General features: G+C 38.2%; 1 protein-coding gene across 2 annotated transcripts in view; it reads left to right on the top strand.

Moving 5' to 3' along the window:
- Positions 1-27264, top strand: part of slc8a1b (solute carrier family 8 member 1b) — a 134328-nt gene that overhangs the window by 81332 nt on the left and 25732 nt on the right. The window contains exons 5-7 of one of the 2 annotated variants that reach the window (XM_072390638.1): positions 6554-6660; positions 21183-21328; positions 25794-25893. In XM_072390638.1, coding sequence (XP_072246739.1) covers positions 6554-6660; positions 21183-21328; positions 25794-25893 — 353 coding nt within the window. Of the gene's footprint in view, positions 1-6553; positions 6661-6983; positions 7094-21182; positions 21329-25793; positions 25894-27264 lie in introns of both variants that reach the window. The other variant, XM_072390637.1, reaches the window with a different exon arrangement.

The following is a 27264-nucleotide window of genomic DNA, read 5'->3' as shown; positions in this document are numbered from 1 at the left end:
GAAAATATAACATTTATATATTACATTGACTTAACAATAATCAGAGAGGTGTTTAAAATCCACAAATTTAGTTGTTAAATGTGGGGAAACAAAGGTGGTTCTTTAAATATTCCAAGTTGTTAAGCATTTTAGATTATTGAAACCTATTCTTACTCACAACTCGGTACCAATTTAGTGTAATTTTTCCAGTATACAGGAGCCATATGTCTGAAACGTCTGAAATTAATGACACAAGTCTGTTGTCAGATATGCTGTTTTGGTGGCACCACTATTTCTGGATTTGCAACTATGGTAACTTTGGGTAAATAAAGAATAGGCTTCTTTCAGAAAGAAAGAGAACCATGTGTTTGATTTCCAATGGGTGTATTATACTAAGTACTAAGATGTTTTTTCTGAATATAACCAAACAGTACCCAAAACAAATTGTGTAAAATTAAAGGCTTGTGATGGAACTCTAGCCTCCTGGGTGAAAGTTGAGGTTTAATTGTCCACCAGTATTTCAACATCTAAATATTAACTTTGTTGGTTTTGAATGTCCTCACCCATCAGGCTTCAGTTGCAGAACACTACCCTGCACATTGAAATGTGATGGTAAATACTTATTCTGCATTCAGATGTGATTCCAGGAGCTCCTGACAGATGTCAATACAATATGAGTTGAGTTGTGTGGTTTTGGTCTTTATTAGCTCTGGATCATTTGAACATTCATCTACCAAAGATTTAAATCCAAGTAGTATTCATATTGCAATGGTTGAAGTTAATATATTTAAAACCCATTTGATTTGATAGCTTTTCCTGAAGCACTTGGCCTACAAATTCCTAAAAAAGGCAATGTAGCAATAATTGAATAATATATATTTTAATGGAAGATGTGACACCTGGCACCGAATGAACTAACAGATTCCACTGTCTGCGTTTTCCATAGGAAACAGCTACTACACTGACTTAGAAACGAAACATTTTCCTCGTAAAATATCAGACATTCATAACCAAAGGGACACTTACAGAAAAAAAACTGATCCATGAAGGATCAACTGCAATCCTGTCACAGGTGTGTGTCTGCGTTTTGTGTTTCCATTTGCCTCTATAAATCAAGATTATGTGTATTAGTGAGCAGACTGTATCTTATTAGTGGAGGCCTGCCTGAGTGCTGCCGGCCTATTGTTGTGGTTTCCCGCAGTGGGCAGAATCATTATCAGCTTTGTCGTATAAAACATTGCATAATGGTACACGCACGCACCCGCTCATTGCTCTAATTTGTAAAGCTGTGCTGCACATACATTCTTGCTAATTAAATCACACTCTGCTGTCACTGTCACAATCACATTTATGACTACACTAGCTGTATGTTTGAGGCCCTTTGTGTAGAAGCTGAATTCACACAACTTTACACACACAATCAGGAACCCGTGCTTACTCTTTTCATGTCCACCCACACAGAGAAGTATTGCGTACATACAGTATGAACACACGCGCATCTTTTTAATCTGTGACTGAAATCCACCCACCAGAAATCTTTTCCACACAAACAAGTTTAGTCTGAAAGGTCAGTTCTTTACAAAAACACAACCCAGTTTCCAAAAGGTTTGGACAGTTTACACACAAAAAGAGATCGTGCTCATAATTTTTAAGACACTTGACATGTTTTTAATCACAGCTATACCCACTGAAAGAGACAACCATGCAGGTTTGATGTATCAGTGCAGTGTATCCACAACTCATCTTCCTCAAGCCATCCTCACATATATAAACACACACTCCAACCAGCACAGCAGCAGCATTTTCCACTTGAAACTTAAAATAAGGTGGTGATTCCCAATCCCAAATTTTCTAATCCAAAACCGTCGCTATGACAGTTTTCCTTGGCAACGCACAATTACACACTAACAAGTTTTAGTGCACAACAGGCAGTGGTACGGGTCACTCCCCTCTCCTCAGCAACCCGTTTTGTTAGTGTCGGACATGTATCGTGCATCAGGAGGGATCGATGGATAACTACAACTTGGTTCTTTTTGCAGCTTTTGATGGTGCAAACAGACCAAAGTTTCAATGCTGCCATTACTCCCGTAAGACACAATAGTGTCAAAGTTTGCTGTCCTTAATCTGTGAGGGATCAGACTCAGCTGCATGCTGCTGGGAGATGTGTGGAGATTCCTGTTTTTATTCACTATTGTTTCGAGTTTGTGCTCTTGAAATGGCATATGAAAGGGCTTTTACTTATCATACTTTAAACTGGAGTACGTTACAGAAAACAACTCAGCAGATTGAATAACATTTTAGTGATGAAAACACAACGGTTGCAGAAATGTCCTTTTTTAAAAATAATTTTTTTTTTTATTAAAAGCGCATCAAGTTGTCATATGTGAATCAACCAAAGAAAGATAGAAACTACACACACACTCTGGTCACCCACTGACAAAAGTGTATTTGTAGTTTGAGTCGGGTAATCTGTAGGCTGTTTACTTCACTATGTCCCTTTTATCTGGCCAGTCCTCGGGAGCTTTCTCTATTTAAGTTTTTCAGTGAAATGTTTTATAGATCCTGACTGAAATCTTGTATGTGAAAGATCAATGTGTGGAACCATAGTTAAAACATAGGTAACAAGCTGGATGCATGGGATGGAGAAGCACTTCAATGGTGATTTGTCACAGCTGCTCAGACGCTCACTTGTTTTTATGCTTTTTAGCAAAGTCAGAGGGAGAACATCTGTGGAAGGACAGATGTACACACATCGTGGTCCTTGGAATAAAGTGTGTGTGTGTGTTGTTGCGCGTGCATATTTCAATTCCTGCAGCCCAAATTCCTTTAGTGTGCTCGTGTGTGGATGTGAAAGCACGCTTCTGTGAAAAATTTTTCATGTAAGTGCGATTACCCCCTCTGTCTGAGAGTGTGCCATCGTATTTTTATCCTTGTCGGCCCTTAGAGAATGATGACGTGTTTTTAAAATTGAGGATGTTTTTCTCTCAGATGATTGTTCAGTCACTGAGGGTCCTCCCAATGATGCACATTTTACCCAACAAATGTAAAAAGCTTGTTTATTTTCAGCACAGGTCATTCTTTTATAGACAGTTGTCACATGACAAGCTCACCAACATAGAGAAGTATTTGCTCCCACTACTCTTACTTTGAACATAATTAGTAGATTATTACATGATCAAATACAAATGCACAACAAAGCATGTACAGTGTAAACGGTGAAATATCAATATGTCACACACATTTTTACACACACATCCACCCACACCGATGGATACAAATTGGTAAAGTGAGCATGCAGCATGTGTCCTCTTTCTCAAACACACTCATCAGTACACACACACACACACACATACACACACCACTGCTCTGGAAACAATCTTCTCCACCCCTGTTAGTTACCCAAACAAAGTGTCGCCATGGCAATGGGACAGCGCGCTGTACAGCCAGCTGCTTGTCATGCAGCAGGATGCGTGTGCGTATGTATGTGTTTGTGTGAGCGGACCTAGATCAGGGCGCCGATCAAGATGATAAATCCAGTCCATTACAGATGAATTATGTCTGCGCTGATGCACTGTCTGGATATTCTGCTTTGACTGTGCAATCATACAGGAATCACTGTCGAAGTTTGTGCGTTTCCCAGCAAATTCATCTGTGAGTCTCTGCAAAAATATGTTATTGTCATTTTAGACATATATGGCCACTTGGATATAACTTTTTATTCTCCGTTCTCACGTTCACTGCAGTTGATCTGATTAAAATGGTCTTGTGATTTTTTTGAGAGAAAAGTGGCCAAAAGGTTTTGTGCTTACCTGCCCTGTCTGTAATTTGAAAATACAGGCGTCAAAAATCAGCAATTTGCTGTTGTCTTGAGAATGATGTAGAGAATCCGCAATGAATTGTCTGAAAGCGATATGGAAGACCCATTTTCTGAAATTTTAACAATCTGATGGCACCATGGAATCTGTACTAGACACAAATATGAGGTATTAAAATCATATAAATGTACATCTTCCCAATGCTTTTTATTCATTCAAGTAGATGCAGCAGAAGTTATATGCCCAGAGAGAATGTAAACATAACCCAAACATCTCCATCACATCGGCTGAGAGGTTAAGAAACACACTCGAGCGCTCCACCTTGAGGCAGAGGAGGGTTTAACTCCATCACCTCTTTGGCTGCTGTGCGAGTGTCAGCCTGGTAGATGTGAACTTCTCTGCAGCTGAAGGTGAAATCTGCTCTCCATCTGCTGTTTTGGAACACGGTTAAGTGGACTAATCCCTCTAGTGTAATGAGCTAAATTCTCAGATTTGCATTTGTATGTTAATGGTCACATGTCATATTTTAATGGGTTAACCTTTACACTCTTTGTATGATGCAGCTGAGATATTAACCCGCGATGTTACGGTGCATAATTGAAAGATCAGTCGGAAGAACTAATTTGATTTAACAGCTACTATTTTTGAACACTCTTTAATTACATAAACAAAACTTATAAACCTTTAGCTCACTGAGCTGATAGTATTCACTGTGGGTATGATTTTTTTTAACTTTTTTTTTTTCTTATGCAATTCAGAGTCTTTGTTAGAGACAGATGTTTGTGTGCATTTCTGCAAGAATAAGTTGATTGTGTATAAACAGCCGTTTTGAATGCATGGATTCAAATGTAATTGAGCTGACACGATGCTGGAGGACGATTAAACACAGGTTGCAGGCTTATGATCAGAGATAACACTTATATAAGGTGTGTTTATGTGTGAGTGTTCCCATTTGCTGCCCTCTAGGCCAGATTATGAGAATTCTCTCAGCTGTCTTTGTTATTGCCTGTAGTGGATTTGGATCAGAATAAGGGGTTTGTTCCAGACTGGAAACACAAGATAAACACACATCCACAGGCGCTCATTCACACACACAAACACACACTGCACGCACCGTGCCCCGTGTCATAGCCCTGTGACTTGGAATATGAACTGGCGTGCCAAATATGACCGAGGCCAACTGCCACAATAAATACTCAGTCACACATGCTCTCTATACTCTGAGGCATTTGGTTGGTCAATACTTGCTGTTACACTTATTGGTTTATCGGTTGAAAATTCTTGCTCGGACAAAGAAATGATTGTCTCGTCTTTTTGAATTGGCAGAATGCTGTAACAGTTGGGTTCATTGCTGTCGTGTCACAATATATCAGACACTGAAAGGTTTAGATGTAGGGCAACTTGGTAATATGTGTGTCACAGATGTAGATGTTATCTAACATTTTTTTTGTGTGAGGGAAGAGACTAAGTGGAAGAATTGATTTGTATAATCCAAGTAGGTTGCAGAACAAATTGGTGCCAGTCTTTACTTCTCTTTGAGATGTTCACTTAAGGGGCTGATAGCAGCAGCAGCAGCAGACTCTATTTTGTAGAGGAAAAAAAAAATCTTACTTTCATGCTCTATCTGTCCTTCCACTAAAACTGAACTGCTTCTTATTGCTCTGTCTGACTTGCCTATATACTCATCTGTTGAACTTTTAACTGTTTTGTTTCACTTTGAATTCAGTCAAGAAATGTGAAGAGAACCACTAGCACACATACATATCTTCCATACTGTTTTACTGAAAACTGATATCTTGAATTGGCTACAATGATAATTAATTGTTCTAATTCTCCACAGGCGTCAGTGCAAAAAACAACTGAATGCAAAAACAAAAAAAAAACACCTTCATCTTTTGCTTAGATGCTTTTATGTAGGTCTTGCTGAGACAGCTCTGATAAGATTTGGGTGGGGGTGGGCTTTAATGCCTTCTGGCACAGATTTGTAGCATGTTTGGGTCCGTGGATTGCAGGCTTCCATAGATCAGGATTTTTCTGAGGAATCCCACAGATGCTCAATTGCATTGGGATCTGGGGAGTTTGGAGGCCTGAGAAACATCCCAGGCTCTTTGTTGCATTTCTCAAGCCAATCCTGAGCAGTTTTAGTGATGGTTGCAGAGGGAGGCCACTTCATGGGGGGAAAATGTTTGTGGGCAGTCAGTAACAATGTAGGTAGCACGCTTCCACCTGAACTGGGTCACTTTTGTCTTAGGTCTTAGAATGCGTTCTAAAATATTGAATTTATATTGAGAATCTGCTGGAGATTCCAATTTGATTAACTATGCAACACATTTAGGATTTTGATTGCTTACTTACATATGACTAAGGGAGGATGCAGCCACTGCCACACTTCATTGTGTCTTTAACATTCAAATTTTCTCTTAATAATGGGCCTGATTTCAAACTTAAGCAGATGATTGAATTGAGCTTTGATGAGGCTGCAGGGTGGCTGTGAAAAATCTTTGAGATCAGTCTTGTCACCTTGATGTGAGCTGCTCTGATAACATAAAAGATTAATCTGACGTCAGAGATGGAAATATCAAAACTTACAAGTCTTAAGGGCAAAACGACCTCAAACAGTCTCCTGACATTTGCTTTTGGAAAAATGCATCTTTTTTTCTGCTTCCTCTTTGTTTCCCAGTTTCCAGCCTGTCCTGTCCTCACTGTTCTTTCTTCTCTTTTTCCCTTTTCCTGTTGTCCTTTTTCCTACCCTCCTTCAGTAAAATCATCAAGGTGAAAATAATTGACGACGAGGAGTACGAGAAGAACAAAACCTTCTACATAGAGATTGCGGAGCCTCGCCTGGTGGAGAGCAATGATACCAAAGGTCAGGAAGAGTGTGAGCCTGTGAATGTTGACTCTTGATCCCAGAGCGTCCGCCACACTGCAAAAGCTGCATGTTCTCAACACAAGGAGGCACACGGGAGGAGATTTAACTTTAAATCTTCTGCCTTTTTTACTCCTGTTGCTCTCCTGCTGATGTGTCCTGACAGTGAACATGCAGCAGGCTGTGGGTCACCTCATCTCACCACATCCGCAGCTCCACTTTGTGTTGTTTTTGTTGTGTATATACTTTGCCATGCCGTTTGTTTGCCATGCATGCATTCACCTCCTCCCTGTGTGTGTGTGTACGTGTGTTGTCCCATACAGGAAGAGCATAACCATTAGGATCTTAGACCGGGAGGAGTACAATAAGCAATCCTCCTTCTACATTCTGCTTGAAACCCCTCAATGGAGACGCAGCAGCAAGGAACGGACAGGTGTGACAGCCAATCGGCACTGAGAATGTACTTTGAGGTTTCAGTGAATCGGGCCATTCCCAGAATAAAATCTCAGTATTTTTTAGCACTCATTTATTAAAACACAACATCAAGGAATATTTTATGAAAGGAATATAAATCATATACTTAGATAATCCTAAACTAATGCATGATTCATGATTATGTAATGCCTGAATTAATGCAGAATGTTTCACAAAGGGTTGTTGCTCTTATCAATTTGTTGCCAAATGAAAAGATCATCAGATTTTTAATGATGATTTAATTACTTCATACTTGAATCGGTCTATAGCTAATTAAATGGATTTCAGTCATTGAACTTTGTTGCAGACCAGTATATTTGCTTATCTTCTCTGAAAGCAGAACACTACCTATTCACATGAGCATGAATAAAGGTGCATGATTACACTTTTAAGAAAGAAACTCAGTTTACATTAAATTCATTGGCATCTGTTTCAACTGATAAAACTTGAATTAAGTAACTGTAAATTAACGTCTTTTAACTGATTAATCTGTCTGTTAACTAATTAAATCAGTAAGTTAATAATTGATGGTCAGCAGAAGAACTTAATGATGCATCCTGCATTTATTCATGCACTGAATCTCCACAAGTCGTGAATTAGTGAAGCATTATTTAAATACATGATATGTAGTTAACTGCTGCAAATTTTCCTTTTCAAGATAAGTTGTTCTGTGTTTAAATCCAACTTCACAATCATAACCAATGTGGTTGCACAGAGAACGAGTGTCATGATCTTGTACTTTACTGTCATGATTACTGCTGTGTTCATACTGGGGAAAAAGATTCTAAATGAAAACTTGATTACTGAGTCTTACAGTCTTACTGCTACAGGAAAAAACACAAGAAACTGTTGGAGCAGCTTCCAGCTGGAAATGATGATATATTGTGGGTGGTGGTGAAACGGCTCCAAACAGCAGACTCGGAAAAAAATCAATTTAAAAGGCATTTTTGGAGAGAATATTCTCTTACTTCTCTCAGTTTTTAGTGGGTTGGGTTCTAATGATGATCTAACAACTATTTGATCTCTGAATCAAAAATATTTGTTTGTGTTGCTGGATTCAAGTAATTATCAAATTTTTGTTAACAATAAGAGCAGCAAATCCTCAATTTTTGACTCAAAATAATAGCAGCTGAAACAGCTGATCTAACTGGGATTAATTTCTGCCAACTGACTCCTCATTTGTTTGCTCTGTATTTTACCAGGAATGCCCCATTTAGATGTGAGATTGTTCTTACTGAAAGTCCTGGTCAAGATGGCAGCTAAGGATAAATAAGCAATTTCATTCAAGTATTCATTCAAACGCTAGTAAACTGTGAAATGATAGGAACGGAAAGGGAAAAAAGGCAGGGCCATACCAGCTAAATCCAATCTATTTATCAGCAACAGCTTTCCTTCAGGGCAGTCCTTAGAGGACCCTTAAAAGTCAAGTAACAAACTGATGCAGGATTACAACCGTGTAATAAATGCAGATGAAATATAGTATAAATGTATGCATTATAAATTGTGCAGAGTTATGTAGTGTGGCATTTTGAAATGATCATTTTTCCAACTCCTTCAACTGGCTTACCCGAGTTACAGGAAATGAAGAGACCCCAGATAAAAGCACTGTCTTGTTTTTTAAAATTATAGCCCAGACAATAACACTTTACAACTGGAAAGGGAAAAAACCTCTTGGCTACAAACTACAAGAAATAAGTGAAAGCAGCAGTTGCACTTGTACCGTATGTCTGTCTTAAGTGACAAAACACAGAGCTGCTTTCTCATGTTCAGTCATGTTCTAACAGGCTTGTTGATCTGGGAGTCGTTCCAAACTCACACTGGAGAGATGCTGCTGCTCCCTTCCTTATATTTCAGTTTTTTTCTTTTCTTTTTTTCCTTTTAGTTTTTCTCCTCTGCTTCACAGATACAAGTGGAAGTCACACCTGTCCCTTCCTTTACTTTCCTCTTCTTTCCTTTTTCTGTTCTTTGCCATTTCCCTCCTCATTTAGGCAGGCATTCTTCATTAATTAAGGTCTGTCCTGTTCTGTGCTGATGTTTGAAAATGTTACAGCTCCCTTCAATTACTCTAACACAGCTGGATATAGATTGTTGGGGACAAAAATATATACAGAGGTAATGTTCCGAGGATGTTTATTGCAGGTTTGACACTCATGTGGATGACATTCATAGACAGCTTACCTTCCCTCTCTCTATCCATCATCCATTTTCTATACCCGTTTAATACGACATACACATACACAAAGAGCCTATCCAAGCTGTCATTGGGCAAGAGGCAGGGTACATCCTGGACAAGTCCACATTGACTCAAAGGAGACAAACAACCTTCCACATTCACACTCGCTCCTAGGAACAATTTTAGAGTCACCAATTAACCTGACATGCATGTTATTGGGCGGTGGGAGGAAGCCGACGTACGTGAGAGGCGACGGTGCTAACCACCACACCATCGTGCAGCCCCCACTCTCTAGTAAAGGCTAAAATTTTAAGTTTGTTTCACCCTACAGAGACAAAAGAACACATCATATAACAGACATATCATAGCAAGAAATGAGTCTCTGTCTGTAGCCAAATATTAAAAAGAAAATTTGAGTTGTAGTTTACAACAAAGGAAATCTTGACTGATCATCATTGGAGATCACATAAATGTTTCGTGAAATGAAATAACAAGAAAATCTACAGCAGATCTCACAACAATGTTTAATAGTGAAAGTGAAAGCATTTCCACTCACACAATGTGAAAGGGAACTGAAGGTATTTGAACTAAACAGCTATGTAGCCTCAAAACAACACAGTGAGAATAAATGGGAAAAGGCTTCAATTAGCTAAGTAGCTTGAACTCTAGAGCAGAGAAAAAAGATGATGTGGTCTGAGTCCAGTTTTATCCTGTTTCAGAGTAATGGGCACATCAAGGTAAAGAGAGTGGTGGATGCAGTGCTGCACCCATCATGCCTACTGCCAAACTGTACAAACCTGTGGGGAAAGTGCTATGATCAGGAAGTTTATCAGTTTGTCAGGCCCAAGTTCAGCAGCATTATATGCCAAAAATTAGGTTTGCTGACTGTCTGAATATACTGAATGACTGATGTTTTAGATCAATAGATCTTTTCTTCCCTGATGGCATGAATATATACCGGTGTGACAACCTCAGGACTCATTGGGCTGAAATTGCTAAGTGGTTCAGGGAGCATGAGACATCATTTTCACACATTGATTTTCCACCACAGAGTCCAGACCTTAACCCACTGAGTATTTTGGGAATCTGCAGTCAAACTGCCCCATCATCAGTCCAAGATTAGATTAAATAAATACAATTATGGACATAAATGAATAGTTTGACATTGCATAACCCTGATGAAACTATGCGATGGGGGATTATTGCCATAATCAAAGCTAAAGGTTTTTGGGGTTTTTTTTGGCCAGGCAGTGTATTTTTATTTACACACCCTGTCCTCATTTCTGACCAAAGTTTTTGCCCATGATTGTGGCTGTCCACAAAGAAGGCAACAAATTCAGGCTGCAGGCAGTTCCAAAACATTTGGAACACCTCAGGAAAAATAATTGTTGCACTGCTACAGTCCAATAAGCTGCTGTGTGGCTGTAGTTAATGCTTCATGTGAGCCCAGATTTGATGTGATGGACAGTGACTCTCACAATAATACAATAATTAAGCCATCCAAATGGCAAGCTGACATACTCCCTGCTCACATCATGCTCACAAGTCTGAAGCAGTCAACACATACAGACATAAAAATCTTGAATTCATTATTCATGTTTGTGTGTTTTCACATTAAAATAATTTTCTTTCTTTTCTAATGCCATGTATTATAAATGTTACACTAAAAACAAGATAATTTTTTACTTATTTGTTAACTTTACACAAAAAAAACAATATTTTCTTTATAAATTTTAGCTCAATTGGCCGAACCCCAAGGAAAGAATGAGATTTTTATCAAGAGTGATCCACAAATCAAAAGCATGTTGATTAGTTAAATTAGGTAAATCAGCTCATCAGTGTGTTCAGGTTGCCGTCCAAAAGGAGATTTATGCCATTCAACGTACTTCAGCTCTTCTGGGTACACTCATTAAAATCAGCTCTCTCTGTCCCACACACGTGCACACTTACACACAGCAGTGCTATCAGTGTGTTAATGGCACTGTGTGTTTATCAGTGTGTTTACCAGCCGTCAGCAGTGGTTATAGTGATCAAAGACAAAGGCTGGATATCACATTATCCCAGTAAGGAGATCAAACACACCTCCGGGACACATAGACACACGCGGTTTAGGGGCTGCAGTTGGTTTGTGTGTTTAATGAGTGTTTTATGAACCAATGGGGGGGTTCTCTGTGCTAAATGAGCCCTACTCAGATCTTTATGGCTTTGGCCTATTTCTTTGTGTGCATTTTTGTCTGAATTTTTTATTTTATGTCCATTTCTAATTGAAATCATTTTGTATTTGATCAATTTTGAGATATTAATTAACTACTTTTCATATAGATTAGTGGAAATGTTATGTTGAAATACACGAGAGCATTAAAGAGTATTCCAATTTTTTTGTTTATCCAAAACAGCATGTGATGTATTTAAATTATTTATATATTTAAACATTAGTTTTCAGAATGCTTTTAATCTATAAACAACTATTATAAGTGCTCAAGTGGTTAAGCTTCACAATTGTATATTAATGTTTTATCATTCAAAATAAATATTGTTCATGCTCTTAGGGCCAGATTTACTAAGCAAATTAGCATGAGGTTCCAATTCAGAAACGACATAGGTGGCAGCATATTTCTGCATGTGACATTGTAACATTGTGCTGATGAATCAACTCCTACTTACACATGGGTGTTGTAAGACTCTTCTGTTTACCTACGTTAAGATTAGTTTTCTTTAGGATTCAAAATCAAACAGCACACATGCGTTAGGAAGAGTCATCGATGCCTAAGATATGAAAAGAATAAAGAAACCTTTTTGATCAAAAGACAGCTATCATCATAGACTTAATTTTATCCTTGAGACAGCTGTATGCATTTTTCAAGAAAACATAGATATTAATATAAACTTGCCAGTGTATTGCTGCCATTTGGTAACATTACACCAATAGTTTTTCAAAGTCTCATATGTGAGTCCTTGCCTCAGATAAATTTAAACTTAAAGTATTTTAGTCTCGTGCACTTATTAGTTTCTGACTTTGTGGAAGTTATTATTTTTATAACTCCCTTCACAGCCTCACCTGAAACTGTTAGGAGCCCACCAGAGAAGGCCCACCACACACATTTTTAAAATCTGTGTTTGGCTATATTCCTCTACACTCAGGGACAATGTAAGTCAGAATGTGTGCGTTGACTTTTCAGCGATTAAAGTTATGGTGCGTTTTAACATGCAAAACAATCTGTACAGTACTAACTTGGCATGGCATCTTTTTTAATGCCAAAGGAAGGTTTGAACCAGACATATACCATTAATAAATCTTCCCCTTAATGTTTAAAAAGTCAAGTATAGATGGATCCATAGTGCTTACAAGTACTTTACATGAATAGAATGTACATGTGATCCAGTATGCATGTCACAAACCAACCTTTGTAACTAGTTGTAACCGTCTGCAAAGAGAACATTATTGAATCAGCTGTGGCTAAGATCATAATATTATCCAAGTTTAGTGCTTTTCCAATGCCTTGTATTTAGAATTAAAGTAAAATTTTGAATTACTTCAGTATTTGTACACTCCAGGTTTAATTCGGCAAAATTACCAACAGAAGCTCATGACCTTTTTGCCCTCCGTCTTACATTTGAGTTTTATCAAATTTAGTTAATAGTCTGTCCCATTGGACAAATTTATATATTCCATGCTATAAATTTGCATTTTTTAATAAAAGCAGATTATGTTGTGAAAATATACTCGGGTCCAGGCTTCTCTGTCCCTAGTTCCCAGTTAGTAATTACACGGGCTGTTCTTTTAGTAAATTAACTCAGAGAGTACTAAAGAGACTCTTGAATGTCAAATAGATTTTACTCGAACACTCGAACATAGTTTTTTAAATAAGCTTTTAAGTATCCTTCCCCAGAGACGGCATCTAAAAACAGACCAAAACAGCCACGTTTACTCCACAGTGTAGATTAGTGTGTGATTCTTGCCTTCAGATTGTCTTATCACAACAGCAGTGTAAGATTGAGGGAACGGCTCTTCATATTGGAATCCAGTCAAGTTTGATCTTTCAGCAAACCAGAGTTTATATATTAGTAAAGCACCTTTGAGCCAAAGATAAAAGCCTGGCTCTCTTCCTTTGTTTTACTCCTATTTAGCTCTTTCGCTGTAAACTTGACAGGATTAATGCGCTGACTGAACAAGCACTCCGTCTCACATTTTCTAAACCGACGCAAAGAGCTATACATCATGCAGAGTTATAAAAATGAAAAGGGAGACAGGCTGTTCAAATGAACATACATCATGTGAAAAACCATTTGGACACTCCTGACCAATAATAGAAGTAAAAGCATTGTAATATGCTTTAATTCATTGCACCGGTCTTTCAGTCCCAGTCCGCTTCCAGTTTATGCTGCTGTTGCTCATTTTTTGAAAAAAATGAAAAGCGGTTTGTTTTTCCATAAATTATTTAATCCTCTTCTATTTCTGGCCCAATTTTCCCTCAAGCCTCTTTCAGCAACCTTTAGAGAGCAGGCGTAAACTTGTATCCACCACTGGTTTGTTTGTGCAGGTGAAGCTAGGTAATCTGACACCTTCTGATTGAGCTTAAGGGTGATCATTGCTTTAGAAGTTTAGGTATGAATATTGCAGGCCCTTCATTTGGTCCGGGGGAGCCTTAGGACAGAGGGAGGCAGAGGAGAGTTCCCAGCAGTCTGTGAACCTCAGTTGGTCATATGGGTGGGAGAAAGTGAAGCATGAGGGAGAAGTAATGCTGAGAAGGAAAACAGCTGAAAACACATGCACCCTGTAGAGGGTGTTGACCCCATGTCCTAATACACTTACACACACACAGTGCCAAACATGCACGGGCACACACGATATACACTGCCACGTGTCTCTGGACAAATCTAATATGGCATCATTGTTGTCCTCTCCTCATCTTCCTCTTACCTTCTCCTTCTCTCTGTACCCTGTGTACGCAGTCACATTATGGGGACAAAATGCAAGTTTCAGTCACATAAAACCTTAAATTTGAAGTTAAAGGCTACAGGTTCAATGAGCAATAGTTATGATTACGGTTAGAAAAAGCCTCCAGAAAATTAATTTAAATGTTAATTCCTTCTGAAATCAGGGAAATGTTACTGTGTTGGTATGTTTATCAGTATCTGCCCATGTTTTTAATTATGCAGTTGTACAGAACACCATTATTAACTCAGCATTAAATAAGATGGTGTCAAAACTACATAAAATAATTGAGATACGATGCTGTTTTATGATGTCAGTGTATGTGTTCACCAGCATCTCTCTATATTTAGTTTGATCATTAGTATCCACAAACTGTGATTTGTCTTACTATAGTAAACAACATTAGACAGACATTTTAATGGGGTACTGCGAAATAGTGTCATTTACTCTGCCATTGTTAGGACAAGGCACCAGGCTATGTAAATGAATTTGTCTTCATTGTAGTAATCTGCAGTTGATAGTGAGAAACCTTCACATTATCAATGATTAATGATCTTTGGATACTAATACAGCTGATGTATTTTACTAATAGAATATGCAATTATAATTTTTGTATATGCAGTAATAAATACTTTAGGAAACTCGATATGAATTTAGATAAACTTATAGATGAGTTGGATCAAATGCATTGTAGGCCTATCTAATAAAGCCTGAAGATGGTGGATTGCTTTTGAGATTGTTTAAACTGGAAAAATCTATTAATCGATTACAAATTCATTCACACGAGTCAGACTAAAAGTACTTTACAAGCAGGTCTCCAGTAACTTTAGACACTATATGTATAGAGTCATTATTAGCTCATAAACTGATTAGATGCATTGTATGTGCGAGAATGAGGAGAGATGCACATGTCACAGAAGGCTTAACCTCTCAAATGGATTTTATTTCATCTTTCTATCTGCCTCAGAGGCTGGACATAAACAAAATTTACTTTTCCACTAAACCCTCAGGTTTTAGAAGGCTTTTTTAAAACCAAGTCATAGCGAGTAATCTTGGTTTTTGGTATCTAACATTGGTAACTAACACCTCATTTAAGCATGTTTTAATGCCACAAGACAGCTCAAAAACCTTTCTGTACGGAACAAATAGTGCTTTTATTAAGTGCTTAAGCTTCGTACATAAAAAAAAATAACAGCATTGACATCACAATGTACAAAGCTACAGGGCCCCTTAAGGGAAGGGTCACAGCAAATCTTTGCAAAAAGGTCATTACTCAGTTATGAATGACATACACTGGCCTTCACAGGAGTATAGAAGCAAAGAGGACAGGTATACATAACTATGGAGCTGCAGTCCACTCTATTGAGGCTAACCACCTGAATCTGTTTACCTGAAAGCAAAGACGGGGGGAAAAATCAACTGAGTATCAAACTCCCATTAAGACAGAAAAGCAAACCAACCTCAAATGTCAAGTGCATGGAATTATCTACCATAATGTAACGGCTGAATGTCAAACTGTAATTACTCATCAAAGAAAAGAGTAATCGCAATAACATTCACAAAACAGCTATAATAAGAAAACCCATCAAGAGGCAGTTTCTCAATAAGGGTTTTTGAGTTGTAGATAGATTTTGCCTCACACGGCTGAGAAACGATGGGTGTAACAGTCCTTTGAGCAGTTAGTCTACTGTATTGTATTATTGTCAGTTTTGGTTGTTGGCAAACGAATGATCTGCTGAAGAGCACAGCACATCACCATGTTTACTTGTTCCCTTGTAGTCGGTAGTGAAAGCTAATTATCACCGTCATCTCTTCAGTCATGTGCTGGCTATTTGGTATATGTAAAATCCCACTCATTGCATTGTGGATGGGCACTGTAAAGGAATTCCCACGCTTAGGACTCAGATGCTCCTTCTCCTCATCCTCTCAACCTGCTCTTTATGATTTTCCTGTTTCTTTACAACTTTCTTCTATTCTTCTTTCCCTCCTCCCCCTAAACAGTGCTGCATGTCAAAGTCATGCATTTGTGGTCATTTGTTTGAGTAGATTTGATTAAGGGAGATAATTTGCTTCCCGAATACACTGATCGTGTTTTTTCCGATTTAAGGAAGCTATACAATATATGTGACTGTTTTTCCTCTTCCCCGTTTTCTTATTCAAGATTCCCTTCCACTGTTTTACTACTTTTTTTACCCTAATGTTCATCTTCTTCTTCCTACTTAATGTTCTTTTCAACCTTGCACTTGACACTTTGTGTTATATTTCTATTGGTTCATGTTTCTTTTCATCTGATGGACTGCATTTCCTCATACCCTCCTCTGCTCCCTTCATCTTTCTCTCACTCTCTTCTTTTCCTTCTCCGTGGACAAACTTGTCAGGCTTGTGCAAGTCTGTCAAGTCTACTTATCCTGCTACTTGTCAACTTCTTTCTGAGACTCCCAAAAAGTGACAGTGCAACAACATATTCTTTAGCCTTCTCCTTCTTGTCGCCTTGTCTATGCCCCCGTTTGTACTGTTTAATCCTGTCAAAGACCTTGTCCTGTCTCATATCCTACACGTCTTCTTCCTTCTACCATCTACCAATCCCCTCGTTGAGACAGCACAGAAATGTCTCTTCTCTACTTATCCTCTTGTTTTTTTATAAGTTGACAGTCTGCAATGATACACCCCCAACTCTTCCTTCATCTTCCTCTGATGAAACCTGAATGCATCACACATGAAAATCCCTCAATTTTCCTCCACCTGTAGAGCCTCTCCCTTAGTCTATCTTCCTCCTCTTCCTGTTGTCTTCCATCACTTCTGTTGAACTACAGACTCCATCAAAATATGGCAAGGTGTGAAGTTTAACATAAATAATTAACACAGGCCACCTCCTGTCATCACATATTGGCCTAAGTTGAATCCAGACAGAGAAAAACATATCCTACACTAAGTTATTTTGAAAAATTGGTTTTGTAATGTCTATATTCTATACCTCAGTTGTCTCATCTGTTTTAAACTCAGTAATTAATACAGGCTTTAACCAGGCACATGAAATAATCAGCTGGTACAATGTTTCTACTGACCATGTTGGAGGGAGAAGTTCCTTTAACTGCAAATAAGAAATTTCAAATAGCCACTTTCAAAGGCTGGGTCAGAACCCAAATGTGCTGATTTGGATAATGGCTCATTTTAATGGCTCTCCTGAGAGGCTTTCATAGGTTTGTGCAGGGTTCCACACACTCATAGAGCTAGAAATAGTTTATTAAAAAACCTTGCCTTCGAACTCAGTCTCTTCATAAAGACTTGCAGTCCACGAACAATGAACAGAATAGGTCTGATCAGGTAAAATGGAAACACAATCATTGTTACATTGTGGCTGTCACAGCCCTCAACAAAAGCACTTTAAACCTATAGAAGCAAAGCCTTGTGGCTAATAGAAATCTAATGGGCGACCGAGGAGTCAAAAAACACATGCAATTCTATAAAACAGCAAAGAAAAAATAATGTAAGAAACAAAACAGCAGACACTATAGAAACAAAAAGGACAAAGAGTAAAAAGTAGAGACATGACTGTTACGGAAGAAAACACAAGAAAAGCAAATGGGAATATCAAAAATGACAGAAATCCAAAAAAAAAGTAAGTAAAACTTGACATAAGAAGGAAAGAATGCTATAAAAAGACGCATAAAAGCAGACACAAACAACCAGAGGAGGAAGAAGAAGAAAAAAATGTAAACACAAAGAAGATTATTGTCCATTCAGGAGTACTTGACAAGAAAAAGTAAAATGCATCATAATCCTCTTTTTATGGAGGAGAAGTAGATTATGAAAAATATGCTGTGCTGTATTTTTAAAAGAACTAGCACTAATGACAGTGCTAATGCAGGGCAAGAGATGTTACCAATTTTTCCTACGTGGTCTTATCTGTTCAAAAAGCAGTATTGATATGACAGCTGTACTGTCAATGGCTTTAAGTGCATAAGTAATAGAGAGAGGCAAAGAAGGAGAATAATGAAATGGGAGGCTTTAATTGTGAGAAGAGGATACATAAAAAGGAAAATAAAGATTAAGACTAGAAATGGTTATGTAACAAAATGCAGATATTTAAGGATACCACAGAGATTATAACCTCATCTTCTATGTAAGCTTATTTAAAGACACAGTACACACAGAATAATGAATACCGAGAAGCAAAATTATACCCAATTTGAAAGCGATTTTAAAGCTCTTCAATGCAGAATCCCCAGTGTATTTCAACACTTCAGCAATATCTGTGGTTCCGCTTTGGCTCAAAAGCAGATTAACTTGTATTTATTCCAGAGAGGTGTGTGTGGGGTCAGGGGGGTGGGTGCCCAAATGATAAACGGTACAGACGGCAACTTCGACACCAAGCATCTTGCCCTGGAACATTCAACGTCTGTCAGGGCCATTTACACTTACAGACACACAGAGGGAGAGTTGCTAACGAGGACACTGCCGGGTCATCTTCGTCTCACACAAGGTTTAGTGCTGGCTGTTAATTGAGTTCATTAAATCACCATTACTCAGTGCGTAAGAGTGTGTCTTTGAGCATGTGTGTACTTATCATTGTAAATTCTGGCTTACCTAAAAGAAAACCTTGAAGGGCATGTAGGACATAATTGTCATCAAGTGGATTCAATGAAAAGGTCACTTTGGAATTGACTTTCAAAGAAAACTATTAACCTCTGATAAAAACTTTCATAATTAGGTATTTTTTAGGCAGGCTGTCCTCCCATTTCAAAAAAGTCTCCACAGCTAATTTGTGGGAGCAACTTATTACATCCAGTAGTTGCATATCAAATTGAACATGCTTTTCCATCCATCTGTTTTCTCTACCCACTTAATCCAATTGAGGGTGGCAGGGAGCTGGAACCTGAATGGGCCGCCAGTTCATCACAGGTGAACGTGGTTTTTCATAATTAAAGTATCATAGGCAGGAGCAAAACGGGTGGCAGAAGCTCTTCATCCACTGATGGAATATTTTCTGTTGTAGCAGGCTGCAGGGTAGCCCCTGCAAGATGTAATTGAAATGTCGTCAGCGCAGGGAGTGTAATCCTAGTGCTCCTGAAGGTGTAAAGGGGTCTGTAGCCTTAGTGGGTGAACCAGTGTTTCATTAAGCTGCCTATAGTGCATTTTGAGTGAAAATGGTTAGTTAAAGCCACAAAATGCATCTAACTTAAAGGTCTGAGTTAACACATTGGACAACAAAATGATCATCTTTAAAACAGTAGGCCGCTGGGTCATTATTGTAGCTGTGTGAGGATGATTAGCCATGTGTCACATTGTTTTTAAATATGTATTATTAAATGGTGTAGTAGTAAAAAAAAAAGGCACTTAAAAAAAATAAAACTGGATAAAGGAAGATGGAAAGACTTTTTGCGAACATTGTAGCTATGACTCACATGAGCTACCAAATGTTTTTGCTTCGATAAACATGGCCATCAGAGTCATCCATCAGTCATGGCATCTCGCTTTAATTCCAACTTAAAGAGAAAAACAATGTTTGCCAGTGTTGCCAATTTAGCAGATTTGCTAAACTTTTCAGACCCCCTCAACAAGTTTTTCTCAAAAAAATCACCTAACGACAAATCTGTTGACCTTTGGACAAACTTTAACGACATAGTAAAGAGCATGGTAAACATTGCTTTGCAAGGACAAGGATCCAGTTGTCTGCTGTATGAGCCAGGCATTCTCGTGAGTGAGTAGCAGAAGGCAGGCTTGATCACACTCGTTCAGCCACCGGCATGACACAGCAGAGGAAATGGAACAGCAGCTGACAGCTGTCCGTAATATAGAGAGAGCATTAAAGTCATTCTGTCATTTATAACTTTATATCTGAGTCATCAAAGTCCATGCAATTAACACCAAAATCACTGCACAGATATTGTTCCATGTAAACTGTGAAATGGAACACAACTTTGGTCACTTCATCTTCTATGCTGCACCTTTAACAACTGGATGGAAACAACTGTTATCTGCATTTTATCTACCAGATTGTAAAATGGAGACAAAGTAAACAAATCTGGACTCCAGCTAAAGGAAGACAGCAGAGTTGGCAGTGGTTCCAAAATGCAAGGAGCATAAAAGCATCTAAACTGACTAAACAGATGGGTCATTATGTGCTAGTAGAATAATAAGCTTTTTCTATGTGCTACAACTAGCTAATTGGCCTGTTATTGCAGGGCAACTACCTTGAATTGTAAGCTGCATCAAGAAAATAACCAATTACTGGTGCTGCAGGTTCTGTTTTGGTTTCTCTACCTTCAGCATACAGGGAGACACATAGTGCCTGTTATGTTAGAGGACAAGTTTAACAAAAGTCCTCCTTGCATAAATTTGCATGACTGTTTGTGAGAGTGAGCTTATACGCTCCATGCACTAACCCAACTGAGGGGAACAAATGACCAAGGAGTTCATGTAGACCCACAATGCTCTGCAGTATAATGGAAGGCAATTGCATGCGTAACCGTTCCCCCATGGAAAATTAGATCATAGCCATTCTCTGTGCTCCCTCAACCTTTTGATCCTCGCAGTGAGTTCTGTCTCTACTGTGAATCTCAATTACTGACACAGACCACAAAGACGGAGAAAAGACAAGAGAGGGGCTGGTGTGTTAGAGACCGAGTGTCAAGGTTAATGAGACAAAAGATGAGTTTTCCATATAGTGAAGCTATTAAAATGACTGAAAAAGTCTAAACCAGACACATCTAGATATTAATTTAGCCCAAAAGTAAAAATTAGTAATCACTTTGTTAATTTTCACGCTTTGCTTTTTTTTTTTTTACCAGTAAGTACATTGGACAGATGGTATCTGTCCATAAAATATCTCAAAACAGCTGCTTTCTATTTTATTTTTACTACATCATCAAAACTAGGCTGACCTGATGCTGCTCTTTTCTAACTTTGGCATTGGTTGTTGTCTTGTGATATTCTTAGAGGAAAAGCAGAAGGAAGAGGTGGAGGAAGAAGAGGCACTGACAGGAAAAGATGAAGAGGAACGACGCATCGCAGAAATGGGCCGTCCCATGCTGGGAGATCATGTCAAACTGGAGATCATTATCGAGGAATCATATGAGTTCAAGGTAAGACTGGTTGTGTGTCCTTGTGTGGTTGGAGAAGGAGTTGCAGGTCTAATATGAGGAAAATAAATCAGATGTATGACTTAGCTCAGTCATGTCAGCCCGCATTACTGTAAAAGCTTTAGGTAATTCTCTTGACACATGCATTTCTTAACCTGTCTGTATTTTAGTGCCACTTTTTTGATAAATTCACCATAATCCTACAAAACACTCAAGCACACAAAAACTCCTGCTGGATTAAAGCAGTTCTGTGGTTCCGGTTTCTTTTTTAATTTAGAAAATCCCACATGAAAGCATATAGTCCAAACTGTGATGCTGTCCTTGTTTTTATATTAACTGTCACAAATAAATTTACCTTCCATATTATTAGATATGTGACCTGTGTTTGTGGTGATGTACGCTCCACCCTGTCTGCTTCTGTGCAAAAGCTAATTAATGAAATAAGTGCCAGGCTCGCACATGACCATGAACAAATAAGATGATTTCATTACACATAGTTAGTGTTGAGTTGGTCTTATAAAATCGGACACCATTATTGATCATTACTGGGAGTTGGCACTGAAACACCATTAAGTTACAGAACACATCAAGAACAGTGCTGACTTTAGCTGCAGTTGTCAGTATCATAAATTGTGTTCTTAAAATTAAGTATTGAATTGCTTTGAAGCATTTGTCCACCGTTCGATATGACAACAGTTGCTGATCAAACTCTGCATTGTATGCTTGAGTTAAATATGAAGGAATGTTTTATACCAGAGCAAGAGTGATCCTGCCGCTTTTATTGTTGTTTGCAGCATCAATAATGAATGGCTACTTTCAGTCAGAACACTGTCAGAACTGATCAGGTGTGTCTGGCAGTGAAACAGCACAAGTGATACCTGGAAATCTTATTCTAAAGTTTGAAAAATGAGTTCACTTTCACTCTGAGAACAGGAGGCCTTACACTATACTGTTTTCACAGAAACCACTAATCGGTGCAGAGGAAAGCAGATTCTTTTCTTTTCACAAAAGTTTAATGTCATGAAATGGTGTCTTTCCATTACATTAAACCTGACAGATTAATATGTATCTATGTATGTATGTTCTTACCCTGACAAAATTGTTTAGGTACCTAACCCTAACAAACTAGTTTTTTAGTGCATGGATCTTAATATTATTTGACTGGGCCTAACAAAGTAGCTTTAATGCCTAAATCTAAACAGATGGCAAGTGAAAGAGATGGTAAATGCAGAATGAAAAGGAAACATAGTCTCCATCTAGCCCTAAATTCATGTCTCTTAAAGTCACCTTTCAATCAGCCTTTAAAGTAAGACTTTGTTTGTTCATAGTTGACACCAATGCCAAATGAGACCTCTGAAGTATTTCAAAGCCTTTTCAAATAAAGCTTGCACAATTGGTGCAAGAGTACATCCCCTTTAAGCTGTTGCTCATCTCCTTTGGTCATTTATACTGACCTCTTGCGAAGAGGAGCTGTAGTAGTCAGGATCAGTGTGTGCTTTCAAATAGCTGGTGTCACAAAATCAGTTGAGTGACAAAAGCATGTCTGTTAGAGTGGTGTTTTCTGGCGTACCTTACACACACACACACACACACACACACACACACACACACACACACACACACACACATATACCAGTTCAGCTCGATGACTACCACTGCGGCTGCCTCATAGGCACATCAACTTCTTCCTTGTCCAAAGTAACGACAGAGTCCATTAAGTTTTTGAAAAAGGAAGACAATGAAAATCACATCCTATATCCACAACCAACACAGCACCTTTGTAATACTAGTGTTTGGGCTGTTTTGCATTGAAATCTAAAATGTATTGCACAAATACACATATGCTCACAAAAACTGCACAAAACCACCTCCCACATATGTTGTATACTCACCAGCCCTTCTGATGCACACAGGAAATGACTGTAATGTGTGTGTGTATTGTTTCCTTGCTTTCCTTCTCCTACGCAGACTTTTAAGACGAGCTTAAATGTAATTACAATCCATGTTACATATTCTATGTCTGCGTGTACTAATGCAAGTTCTTTACTGCCCCTCCACCTACACGCTCACTGCAGACGGACGATTAATAACTCCCAGTAATAGCTTGCCACTTGACAGAATACCATACTTTGTCAAGTGCTTCAGTGCATGAAATTATGCTTTTGTGTGCCTCTGTTTGGAAGTGGATCCTATAGTTTTCTGAAGTGGTGGAGTGCAATATTGTTTGATATTAGACTAAAAGAGAAAAGAAGAGGTATAAAGTTATAGCAGTGGAAAGTTTACTTGGAGATTGGAGAAAACATCCGATTTGAGTCTTAGATAAGATCGTGTTTAATTGATAGATAAAGGCTCATAATGAAAGAAAGGGCATCCGAACATATCTGTTTCGCCAGCTCATACAAAAACGTGTTGATATTATTTATAGGGAGAGAAGCTGTTTTTTATTTGACTGTAAAGAACCATTTTTGACTTAAGATGTTCTTCCTCGTTTCAATTTCTATCTTTTTTAATACAGCTATATTGTGCATTAAATTTTTCAAATTACATTTCTGTTATCAATACACTATAAACATATTTACTCATCACAATATGGTTAAAAATCTGAGTACGAAGATTAGAATGGTGGATTCAAGGTAGATTTGACAGCTTTGGCCTTCAAAAAATATGACCACAAGGAAGCAGAGTTTTACCAGACATTTCCATTTCCTATTCAAAATTCATAGCATAGTACATTGGTGTTTTTATAAAATGTCATCCGTATTCAAATTCTGTTGAACCATAGTTGATTTTTTTTTTTAAATATTTCTTCTACAAATGGAGCATTTCAAAGTGCAGTGAATTATATAAAAGTGTCAGGTTGACATTCTGTTTACTCTTAACTGTATTATCACAGGTTTGTAGCACCACATAATGGTAATGGGAAGCTACAGACATGCATATTCATTTTACAGCAGTGAAGCTGAGTTTTCAGTAATAATCCAAGGGAAGCACTGAGAACCAACGCAAGCAAGATGAAAAAACAGCTGTACAAAAACCTAGCTGGGCATGGTTAAGTAAACACTCCACATACAAAGATAGAAGAATAAAGCTGGGTATGTATGTGTGGGTCGACAGCAGCAGCAAGGATTTTGCTCCATTCAAGACATTCCAATTTCTCTCTGAAGTGCAGAAAAAGAGAGCGATCACCGACTGCGCCGCTTGTTGATGTGTGATGGGTTTATGTGCATGCTGAAGTGTTTTCATTTTTTTTAATCTGTCATAGTTTCTTCCTTTTGAAGAAAACAACAAAGAAAATATGGATACTAGGAAGAGTGACAAAGAAGGTAGCAAAGGAAGGAGAAAGAAAGGAAGAGCAATGTTGTAAAAGTAATATTTTTATTTTTATGGAAAGCTGCTGAAACAAATTCAAACAATTTCAAAGATTATTAACACCAAAGATTATTATTTCAACCGGACTAATCAATGTTACGATGTATGGAAAGTTTGATAATTGATCAGTTCAACCCATATTCAGTATATCTTATATTTTGGCTGCCAGCCAGAATAACCTAACGATATACATATGACCAAACATTAGTCAAGTCTAGAAGATTGTTTTGAATCCCACCTGAGGTTAAGACCTTGGCTGACTTTTGAGTTTCATTTCTTTTCTTCTGGCACCAGAGATTTTAAGAACTGGTACGTTTTCTACGAAAAAATAGTGAGTCACTCCTATTCTACACCATAAGGTAATTAGCAGATTTCTCATCCCACATGATTAGCAAATGACTAATTCTCACAGAAAAAAATATGATTTATCATTGCAAAGCGCATTGCTCAACGTAAGGACAGTAGAGTAATGATACCATCTGTATTTAAATTGGTTCCCTAAGCCTCGCTTCACCTTGCATCTAAATCTGCCAACAGGTACAGGAAATTAAATGAAACCTTGTTATACTGTCAAAAGAAGTAGATTGTTTTTTCATGCAAGCTATTGGTAGCTTTGCCATGGTAACTGCAATGGTGGATGTTGGAGCAACTGGAGAATTGTAAAGGGGAAAAATATGGTAAAGGAGAATCATTTAGACTGAGGTTGAACCAAGAGAGAAATGACTTGATGGACTTGAGAGGGTTCAGAACCCATCACTCATTTGGCATAATTTCTACTGGATCAGTAACAACCCATTTCTTTTTTTTTTTATCATCGCACTGGGAAACCGTCTCTTGATTTAGACTGTAGCCAATTTTAGTTGACCGCTTTAGTGTTCATTCTGCTTTTTTTTTCTCCTCCCATTTTCAAATAAATTTTGATTGTTTATTTTCTGCCTAGCTGATAGATAAAAAGCCTCTGAGGGAAATGATTGTTCTCTGTTACAGCAGCACAAACTGTAATTCTGTCTTGAAGAGTTGACTGGGGAGGGAATTGAAATGTCTGTTTTTATTTTAGATACTCAGTGAAGACACTAATTGTCTGTATGTCTTTTGGCAGAACACAGTGGACAAGCTCATAAAGAAAACCAACCTGGCTCTGCTGGTGGGAACCAACAGCTGGAGAGACCAGTTCATAGAAGCCATCACTGTAAGCGCAGGTAAGGCCAATGGAGGGATGTGCCATCAGTGTTCGTGTGTGTTAATTCAGAGCGTCTGTATCCAGCTCTGAATTTAACTGGAGACAGTCAAGGTACTTTATGAAGCGAATGTGTCTGCGGCTTATTAATTTATTTTAATATAAACGGGTGCAGTTTTATAGTTTGCTGAGGTGTCATCAGCTCATGTTAACCATCATTCTAACCTAAAACATCAGAAATCTCATGCATGATTAAATGAAGTGGTGTGATTTCATGGCTCCATGGAGTCATTTAGATGTCTGTTACTGGATCATGCACTGGCTTTCGATTGTCTGGACAGACAAACACTGGCCAGATGGGAGATAATGTTGAGCACAATTTGTGGGAGTAACTGTGCTTCAGCTCTCACAAAGTGGTTGTTGTGGGATTTAAAGACAGAAGTTTTGTTGTGATGAAAAGAATACAATGATAGTTTACCTCCCAACATCTTTATAGAGCATCCCAAACTGTCCAGATGATTAAATCCGCCCTGAAAATCATCCCACTTGCACTTATTTATGACCCTTTAGCTTCTCTATCAGAGCTTGCAGATGCAGGTTGAATCTAAACAAATACTTACTCATTCCTATTTATTTCAGGATTTTTAGGTCCATGTAAAGACAGATACTATTCCTTTTTTTCTTTTCTTTTTTGGAGGTTGCTGGTTTGTTTCTTTTTTGGCCAGGTACGAACTGTGGCCTTCTATGGTATGTTTTTCTTCTTCTTTTTGTTTTTCCAATTGTTAAGATGCACAGTTCATAACTAAATTCCACATGGAGACAAAGCTTGTCTTGATCTTGATCTGAGAAGACAGGAATATTTCGAATTAATGTCACATCACTGTCTAAATCAGCTCCAAGCCAAGATGATGCAAATGTCACATGAAGAGAGAGAAAGAGCAGTAGGGAATATTGTGCGCAAACAGACACTGATGGAGAAAGAGAGCATTCATTCAGTATGAAAAAGCCAGAGAATAATACAGTGTGGAAAAGAAAATATAATAAAGCATAATAAAATTAAACCATGTGGAAAGATACAGTATAAGTACACAATGAAGGGTGGAACAAATCAGCAGGTTCGTCAGCAACAGAGGAGAAAAGAAAAAAGGAGAAGAAAACGGGTGAGAGAAGTGTGAAAAGAGAAAGCCGAAACTTCTAATTAGATCCACTGCACAATCTTCTCGGCTACAGGCTGACGGGGAGTTGGGGCTTTTGGCTGAACAAGCCGGAAGCTGTCAAGCTGTCACATCATGTGAGAGCTCGCAGCTCTAGACCAAGAGCCGTGAGTCAGAAGTTGTACATTTCTTTCAATGTTGAAAGTAAAATTAAAGTGAATACATTACCATTCTGGTGC

This window comes from Leuresthes tenuis, unplaced genomic scaffold (genome assembly GCF_036924035.1).
Source record: "Leuresthes tenuis unplaced genomic scaffold, fLeuTen1.0.hap1 SCAF_8, whole genome shotgun sequence".
NCBI classification, from domain to species: domain Eukaryota; kingdom Metazoa; phylum Chordata; class Actinopteri; order Atheriniformes; family Atherinopsidae; genus Leuresthes; species Leuresthes tenuis.
Note: the sequence above shows the minus strand (reverse complement) of the source record. Positions and strands in the feature narration are given on the sequence as shown.